The sequence below is a fragment of the Pempheris klunzingeri genome, chromosome 5 (assembly GCF_042242105.1).
Source record: "Pempheris klunzingeri isolate RE-2024b chromosome 5, fPemKlu1.hap1, whole genome shotgun sequence".
NCBI classification, from domain to species: Eukaryota; Metazoa; Chordata; class Actinopteri; order Acropomatiformes; family Pempheridae; genus Pempheris; species Pempheris klunzingeri.
Window position 1 is genome coordinate 4,635,441 of NC_092016.1, and position 8,998 is coordinate 4,644,438.

At 39.1% G+C, this 8,998-nt stretch overlaps 1 protein-coding gene across 1 annotated transcript; it reads right to left on the reverse strand.

Annotated features, from left to right (window-relative positions):
* Window positions 1-1,631: 1,631 nt before the first annotated feature.
* On the reverse strand, window positions 1,632-8,697 carry rnf141 (ring finger protein 141). Its single transcript, XM_070831346.1, has 6 exons — window positions 8,642-8,697; window positions 6,802-7,005; window positions 6,082-6,190; window positions 5,173-5,354; window positions 3,802-3,909; window positions 1,632-3,700 (listed from the first exon to the last, which is right to left on the reverse strand). The coding sequence occupies exons 2-6, from the start codon at window positions 6,936-6,938 to the stop codon at window positions 3,550-3,552; spliced, it is 687 nt and encodes a 228-aa protein (XP_070687447.1). The 5' UTR covers window positions 6,939-7,005; window positions 8,642-8,697; the 3' UTR covers window positions 1,632-3,549.
* Window positions 8,698-8,998: the final 301 nt, after the last annotated feature.

Consider the following 8,998-nt stretch of genomic DNA (forward strand, 5'->3'; position numbering starts at 1 on the left):
AAGTTGGATTTTCGACCGACTTTTCATCCGGACCCAGCGGCGTCTCCTCACTCAGTCACCCGGTGTTGGCAGCAGGAGGGCGGCTAGCTCACCTGGCTGAGCTCGGTCTCAGTGCTGGAGGTTGACTTGATTAGACACCATCAATAAATTATGGTTTTATTGACATGATTATCAATACCTACATGCTGACTTTCCAATATTGGTGCAAATGATCATTTAAAAAAAGAATGCTAAATTGGTTTCATCTATCACACTTGTGATTCAGTTATTTTATATAAATCATTTTTAATAGAAAATAAATGGCAGTCTTTGACCCAGTGAGTGCAAATTAATACCCGTAAAATTATTATTACTGCACCAGACAAATTGGACACCCTTCTTCGTATTGAATTTTTAATGCTTCCTCTGTTTTATAGAGATAGTTGTATGCAAAATTAATGTTTTTCTTCAATAGTTTCCATGTAATGTGACCCAGTGACTCCAAATTAATATCAGAAATTTATTTGGGCCTACATTTAGTATGTGATGTGATGTACAAGTATGAAATGAAGACATAAAAATAAAACAAAATAAAAAAGGACATAACACTTATGTTAAAATGTTGATGCATGACAGCATTTAGGTATTTTTTGGCTTAATATTTTCTTTGCATGTTGAAATAAGATGGATAAATAGCTTTTTGTGATCAGTAATGCAGCTTGTTTTACATACATTCAAAAAGATAAAAGACACTGTGAGTTACATGGTTTCAACCTTCTTTCAATCCAACATAACACAAAATCATAAAGTGCAAAAAGTGAGTATTTCTTTATTAAGGATAATACAGTAAGGATAGACTCATTTTTAATACACCTCTGTTCATTCAGCAATATGTGTATGTCTATAGGATGAGATGCTTAGTAGTGATCTATTATGAAAATTGGCATTGGAACCAAATTCAATATTGAATATTAAAACTTTGTTTTAGACATTATCGATGGGCTGTGTGTGTGATGTGGTCACTTGATCAGATTCTTTATAATCTTTTTTGTGAATAAAGTCTCCTAAAGCTGTAAAAGTATTACATTTTCAGATGATATGTTCCACCGCTGAGATAAAACCATCTGTTGTTGTAGCGCACAAAAAAAAAAAAAGCTACAGTAAAGTTTCAAAGTGCGATTTGTCAGCATCGACAACCAAAAACAACTTGATGAAGTCTCACATGTTTATGATCTATTAAAAGGAACAGAAATGAGGAAATGACCACTCTGTAAAACACATTAGTCTCGAATAATTGTGAAGCAATGGTCTCATATTTGGGAAGTTATCTAAACGTGATCAAATGCAAAACCAATTAACTTGCTGAATGTCACATATGGAAATGCTAAGTTAGCATTCCATCTCATTACAACTTTGTATAATGCATAAGCTTTCAGTAAAATATAAATTCATCACCTTAATGAAAATTAAGCTTAGTACATTTTCACATTTCATGAAACAGTTTAGCACGGATCCAGTCCTCATAAATCACAACCAGGTCCTCTTGAGCTAAAAGCGCTGCCTGTGATTTATGCGATTTGGAAACCAGGCCAGAAATACTTATTGAAAATAGATTTACTTTGTTTAAAGTTCTACATCTCTAACTTTTCTAACTTTAATTTGAAAGAATTAATTTCAACTGAAAAGCTGCCTATGTCAATAAATCAGGAACCTTTAATTATAGGCATGATAAAGCAAAGCAAAGGCTGTAAACTACAGTACTTCTACAGCAATCAGATTAAAAAAAACTCTAATAAAATTATGATAAATTAAATATATATATGTAAGTGAATAGATAGAACAGCATAGATGACAAATAGTGGTTATTTCCAACAGTGAAAAAGTCCCCACAGCAAGCCATGTCAATAAATCATATAAAACTATTAAGTCCTGTACACCCAGAAGGTAAATCAATCACTACGTCGGGTTCAGAACTGGATCAGAGCATCAGTTTCTAACGGTTTCACATGACACGGCTCACAAGACGTGCCATGTGTGATATAAACATGCAGGGTTACATTGCACAGGTCACAGAACAGCTTTAAAAAGGTGGAAAATAAATTTGGTTTGACCAGAAACTCTGTGACTGAAGCATAAGTTTGATATTTTGAGAAATACTCGTGTTCACTTTCTGGCAGGGAGTTACATGAGAAGATCACTATGTCTGAATAAATACATATATTAAATACACAGGCGGCGTTTTGGTCGTCTCTGATTGGTTAGGTTTAGGCATGCCCCCCTCTGATTGGTTATTCACAAGTTAATCCCACCCTAAAGCATGCCCTGCTTGATCATCTATTTTCCTCTAAATGGAACCATAATTTACTAAATGTAATAAATACTACTACTAAATTATTTCCTGCTGTATTGAAGAAGACTTGAAACTAGCAGCTGAGACCATGAACTAATTCGGAAAATGTTTACTGAGGTAATAATTTAAGTGAGCAGTAGGCTCATTTTCTGGGAGACTTCCATACAATCACAATTCTTTTTGCAAACACAGAGTCGCCCCCTGCTGGCCATCAGAACGACTGCAGGTTCAAGGCACTTCTGTGTGGAAATTCTATTTTATAGTTAAATATAAGGTTACAGTCACACAGTGGTTAGCTTAGCTTAGCACAAAGCCTGGAAACGGAGGGGAAAACAGCCATAACCATGTTTGGCTCTGTCCAAACGTTACAAAAGCTACCTGCCAGCACCTCTAAAGCTCACTGATTAACACCTCATCTGCTTGTTATTCATTTTGGTTCATTTTGGCTTTGGACACGTTGATAGGATGATTGTGTGACTTTTGGACGGAGCCATGCTTGTCGTTTCCCCCCCGTTTCTAGTCTTTATGCTACACTAAGCTAAGCTAACTGGCTGCTAGCTGGAGCCTTATGTTTAATCAGACAGATGTGTGAGTGTGTTATCGATCTTCTCATCCAACTCTCCCCCAGAGAGCGAATAAGGATATTTTCCCAAATGTCCAACTATTCATTTAAATTTCATGACTATAGATGTGCGAGTCATATTTAAACTCAACCCTCTCTGAATGTCAGGGCCGACCTTAGTTGCCTCCTTTTATCTCATCATATTAACATGAAAGGCAACTTCAACTTGGACGAGGACTCCTATTATAAAGTGCCCAGTTAATCCCAACACAGGTCCTCTTACCCTATGTTGGTTACAATTTGGACCAGTGCTTTTGGTTATTCTGTGTGTTATATTAGTAGATTATAATTTCTTATGACACACTGAATTTTCACATCAGACAACACATTATCCTCACAGTTCCCAAAAAGCACCATATCAACAATACTGTATACATAGAACGACCTGGGAGTTTTAGGATTTAAAGGTGACACACCTGTCATTAGGACATGAGGAGGAGGAAACCAACCGGTTTCTTCTGCGCTATCTTTTCAGGGGGGGTATTGGGGACATCTCCTCCTCAGTGAAAGTGACATTTTGTGTTGTAATACGTAAACTCTACTTGGTAGGGGTCAGTTTCCCTTGTCATTTACAGTAGTTGGCTCAGTGTGCTGTGTGTTAAGGCCTGTGTGGGTGGCCCGCCTCGTCAGCCAAGTTGAGGATGTAGCCGGCTATGTCGTCCTCTGTGGGGAAATCAGACATTACCCACGATTCATTGGCAGCAGTCACTTGCAGGCGACATATCGGGCAGTTTCGGCTCTGCCCACTCCTGCAGGCGAAGAAGAGCGTGTGTGACAATGACAGAAAGTTTAAATAACTTAGAAAGCTAAACAAGATTTAGATAAACTCGAGCTTCATCCATCACTTTACCATTTATCAATGCACTTCTGACAGAAGCTGTGCGCGCAGGGCAGGATGAGGTCGGCCTTTCCGTCCATGCAGATACAGCACTCCTCCTCGTCGGTCAGCTGCTTCACTCTGCATGGACACGCAAACAGGAAGAGCTTTTAAAATTCAAAAAGGGAAAAAGGTACCGCTACTCCCAAAACTATTATCTTGGAATAAAATGCCTGATGTTGGATGAATCTTGATGGCTTCCAATCAAACCGGATTTGACTGAGTAAAATATCCTTCAGTTTTATAAAAATGCATGGGTATGTAGATCCCCTCGGCCTCCCCAGCTCCTTCAGTGGATGGGAATTCATCCAGAGGGATAAACAGTCATCCTACTCCAAAATAAGTCCTAAAATCCATCATTAAAGCAGCCTGTGGGACATTAAGAGCCACTTTCTAGCACTGACACTGCAGGTGAGTAAAAAAAACAACTTAAAACCACATTAATAATTAATGATTTTTTGCCACTTGGGGGCTGAACCTGAAAATGTATTACAGCTCACATAAAGGTATTACGCGTGTAGTGTGATGTGTTCGCTCTGCAGACACCGAGCAACATCAGCATTCATTTGGAGTTGTGTTTCTAACCACCTGATGATCCAATGAGCCAAAATTCACTCTCCTTTTAGCTCTGGTTTTGGTCTCGGTCAACCCCTGATGGGAATGTGGCGGTCACTAACCACAGGGGTGGCGGCCCAGTCCCCAGTTCCTCCCATCTGCATGAAGAAGCACCACTGGGCAAAACACTGTGTGTTTAAATGGGCAAATAGATAGAAGCGTTACATGAACGCAGCTTTGCACTATTTACCAAATATCTGGCTCTTTAACTGCTAAATACTCTGCTATGTTGTACGGAGAAATCTGGGTTCCAACACCTTTTCCAAACTCAGATTCAAGCACTTTTCAAGGTGCTTTTCCAGCACCTTACAACTGGGATAAAGCACATATACTCTACTCTCTACCCTCTTTAAAGTCTGTTATTCTTTTATCTAAAAAGCAAAATATCCATAGATGCTATTAGAATTTCAAGCAGTTTCATGCTGATAGCTCAAAATTGAAAACACTACACTGAATTTCCAGCACCAGTAAGAACCCTGAAAAATAATGATTAGTCCAGCTGTATCTGGAATTATTAGGTCAGGGCTGAACACACTAGTCAAGACATCAGTGTGAACCCCATCACCAGGAGAGGTGTAAATGTGATGTTATACCCAACAGGTCGTCATCACGCACATAAAAAGTGTTTAGTGTGAAACATTGAATGTAAATTAAATGAAATCTCTTGTGTATTGTGAGGATGAGAATAAATACTGTATCAGTTTGAGTGTTTTAGGGATCTGCGCCTACCTGCCCATCCACATGCTGGCCTGGCAGGAGTCCGTGGAGGGGAGCTGGGCCGACGGGCCCTCGGTGGCGCCCTCTGCAGACAGCACCTCGTTGGCCTGGCTGGTGATGTCACGGTAGAGCTGGATGAACTGGTACAGGTTCATGATGCGTGAAGCCTCCATCATACCGTTCTCCTTGTTGATCTGGGAGGAGGCAAAGAAAACCACATGACCCGATCTGACGCTGCTCTGAAATAGCTGCTGACGGCCAACACAGGGGTTTGTTTAATTCTAACCTCTGAATCTTTAAATTTGGTGAATTCTGTGTTCTGCGTTAATGCGAATAATTTTAAGAATTTCCCTCTTAACTCATACAGATTATTCCAGACGTGGGTGACAGCCTCGACTGTGATATCATAAATAATAACATGTCACCTGTCACCACATGTGCACTCACATTTTTCAAGCAAAACCTACTATGTTTACTGTATTTACCTGCATAGACTATTTTATATATTCCTTGTTTAAAACTAGTTTCAAGAATGAGCAACAACCTCTCAAATAGTAGAGTAGTAGTGTTAATTAGGGATGGAGATAATAAATAATTTAAAAAGCTGTAGGTGTTGTAGATGACAACTTCTCATCTGTAGAAACCGGCAGCAGGTGACATGATTTCAAACACAAAGTACTGTAAGTCATCTGATCTTATTTAATGAGGACATGTCTGCGTGGAACAGGTCCGTCTCTAAATGAAAAATAAACTGGGGTAACCATAATAAAGACACACATATATCCAGTAATAACCCTGACCCTGTACAGGTGCATAAAATCCACCCCTGTCTATCTTTCCCTCCAACACGAGATCAGAAGGTGCAGCAGATGCTCTTGTTGGCAGGTGATGTGTGTGGAAAAAGGGGGTCTGTGGTCTCACCTTGGTACAGAGGACCCTGACAGCCACCTTCCACAAAGCCGTGGCATCGGATCCTGGCTGCACCTCAAACAGCAGGTGCTTCTGCTGTCCGGCAGCGAGCTTGGCCGTACTGAGAGAGATCCGGCAGAAGACAGAGAGGACGTGTTCAGCTCAATAAAGCATCCTGCGTCATTTTTATTGCTGTTTGATACAGCAGACAGCAGTGCAGCATATGAACTCATATGTTATCCTGCTTCTCAGTTACAATCTCTGAGAGCCAGTGTGCTTAACGCAGGACCTTATCCTACATAATGAAACAGATTAGAGGATATAGATATAAGATATACTGTATATCTAATCAATTCATCAATGTTAATGTCATATTGATGCTCATGTTATGGTATACTAACCACATTATTGGACTATTTGTGTTTGTCTTCTTTTTGATGCTATGGCAACATTTTTCCTAAAACTTCCAGGCCAATAAAGCTGATTGAATAGACCTGAAAAAGTGCTGAAGCTAGTTCAGTCTACGCTAAAAGCTAAAGAGAAAATCATGTAAAGCTGCACAGCGTTTAGGTATTCTTTAACACTCCTCACAGTCATTTGCTTAAACCTGTTTTATTCCAAACCAAACCTGATGTTCTACCACATTAGCAACTGGATCTATTCCATCTATTATTCCCGACGGTTATTTGTCCTGCTGAGCAGCTACAGTACTGAACAGACTGACTGACTTACACGTCATTGAGTTCAGCCACTCTTGCCAGAAATTCCTCGTAGGTTAGGTAGCTGCTGTCACGTACCAGCCCGGCGTGTTTCACCAGCTTCTCAGGCAGACGGTTCATCACCGCCTGACCTGAGAGCTGCTGGCCCATCCTGGCAGCAACAGCACTTAAAAACCAGCACTGACCAAAGGCTGCTCCTCATTCAGCTCCACAGAGCCTGCTGGGGCAAAAAGATGTTAAAAGTCGTTTTTTTTGTCGTTGTGATCGTCTGTATTTGTTTCTCTGAGACAATCTAGCCTTTAATCAGTCATTGTTCTATTTGAATCAGTGAAAACATCTGAGATGTTGACTGGTGGAGGAACCTTGAAAACCAGTGGTGGAAAGCAACTAAGTGTATTTACTCAAGTTCTGTACTTAAATACAGGTTTGAGGTGCAGCTGCTTTACATTTTCTGCTACTTTATACCGACACTTCACCACATCTTGGAGGGAAATCTTGTACTTTTTACTCTACTTTACCGACTCAGGTTAATAATACAAAGTATAAAGAAACATATAATCAGGATACATTATTGTAATTAAAACTTTATTGATCCCCAGGGGGAAATTCACAAGCCAACCATCAGATTAAAGTGATGCACACATTAATATATAAATAAATCTAATCCAATCACATTTATGCGATAACATATTCTGAGAATGGCTATTTTTCATAATGGCAACATTTACTTTTAGTATTTCAAGTATATTTTGAACTGACTTGGACTTTTGCCTGTAATATAGTTTTTCTACACTGTGATATTTCTAATTTCTAATTTCACTTCAGTACTTTCTGTATTGAGTATTTTATGCATCAGCCCCAGACTGTAAGTACACAGAAGATTAACTATTTTGGGGGCATTTAGCTAGTGTGCAATCACACTGGATTAAGTAAAGCCAACGCTTTCATTGAACTCAGGCTTAAGTGAGTCAGTTAGTCAAGTGCTGTTTACTTAAAACAAACAGACACATCCTGCCACATCTGACAACCACAGAAATACGTCCTGCAGCAGCTAACGGTTGAGCCTTAAAACATTTAGGCTTAAGTATTAAATCCAACCAGGAAGTTAGGTTTTAATTTCACTACAACTTTACAGTACTGCAGATTTTGCACTAACCAATCTACAGTTGATCACTTTTCTGTATTGTTTAGCAGGATCTACTGCACTGGTCTAACATTGATGCATCCTCATTACAGTAGATTACTGTCATTGTTCATACTAGAGTTCAAGTTATTGTATATATAACGTTACTGTTTCTAATGTATCACCTACCTCATTTTTTGTGTTTTAAGTGTGAGTGTTTTGTTGTAAGTAGCTGCTGTAACATTACAATTTCCCTTTGGGGATTGATCAAATACTCTTCTATCTGTCTATCTATCTATCTATCTATCTATCTATCTATCTATCTATCTATCTATCTATCTATCAGGGGAACCTATTCATAACCAACACACAGGAATTACACCTCAGCTCAGCTAAATTAGCATCAACGCTACATCCACCTGATCAATAAGCTACCGGCACGGACGTTAGATGAGACATTAGTGAATGACAACAATGTTCTTGATTTAAAACACTTCCGTGGCTCTTTCACAGCACCACCATTTTAAATATAATCTACAATGAAGCTCAGCTCAAGCACGACTTGCTAATCGTTAGCAGCATCGCAATACTTCTGAACGGCGGTCTGCTAACGAGGAGCAGCGTTACTTTGAACCCTTCAACGAGCCTAAAACACACCTCTGAAGATGAAAAAGATCAGTGTGATCCTCTGCCGAGATGCGAGGAGAACAACAGAAGCGTCCTTTCTCACCTAAACAGTCCACATCGGAGGGAGGAGCTGGGGTCCAAACTTCAGCTGCAGCGTCGCTCTTCGGTTTCTGTTTGTGTCCCTTCTGTTGACACAACACGGGCGCCCTTTGATGACGTCACAGGGCGTTTGTAAAAAAAAAAAAAAAAAAATATGTATTTTTTTAAATATAGAAAACAAATAATTAGTTCTGTAATTAAAAGAATTAAGATGATAAAAATATACATAAATATATATATGTTTCAATTTTACAGTTGACCATATTCTCTCAGATTTTGCCTTTTTACTATATTATTATTATTATATTATTATCTTTTTTGTACTATAGAAATATTATTTTTGGTTGCTATGATTATAGTG

Coding starts and splice junctions, on each gene's coding strand:
- rnf141 (XM_070831346.1), bottom strand. CDS start 6,938: ATGGGCCAGCAGCTCTCAGGTCAGGCGGTGATGAACCGTCTGCCTGAG. Junction 5,355..6,081: donor TCAGGGTCCTCTGTACCAAG/GTGAGACCACAG, acceptor GCCTCCTCCCAG/ATCAACAAGGAGAACGGTAT. Junction 3,910..5,172: donor GCCAGCATGTGGATGGGCAG/GTAGGCGCAGAT, acceptor GTGTCCATGCAG/AGTGAAGCAGCTGACCGACG.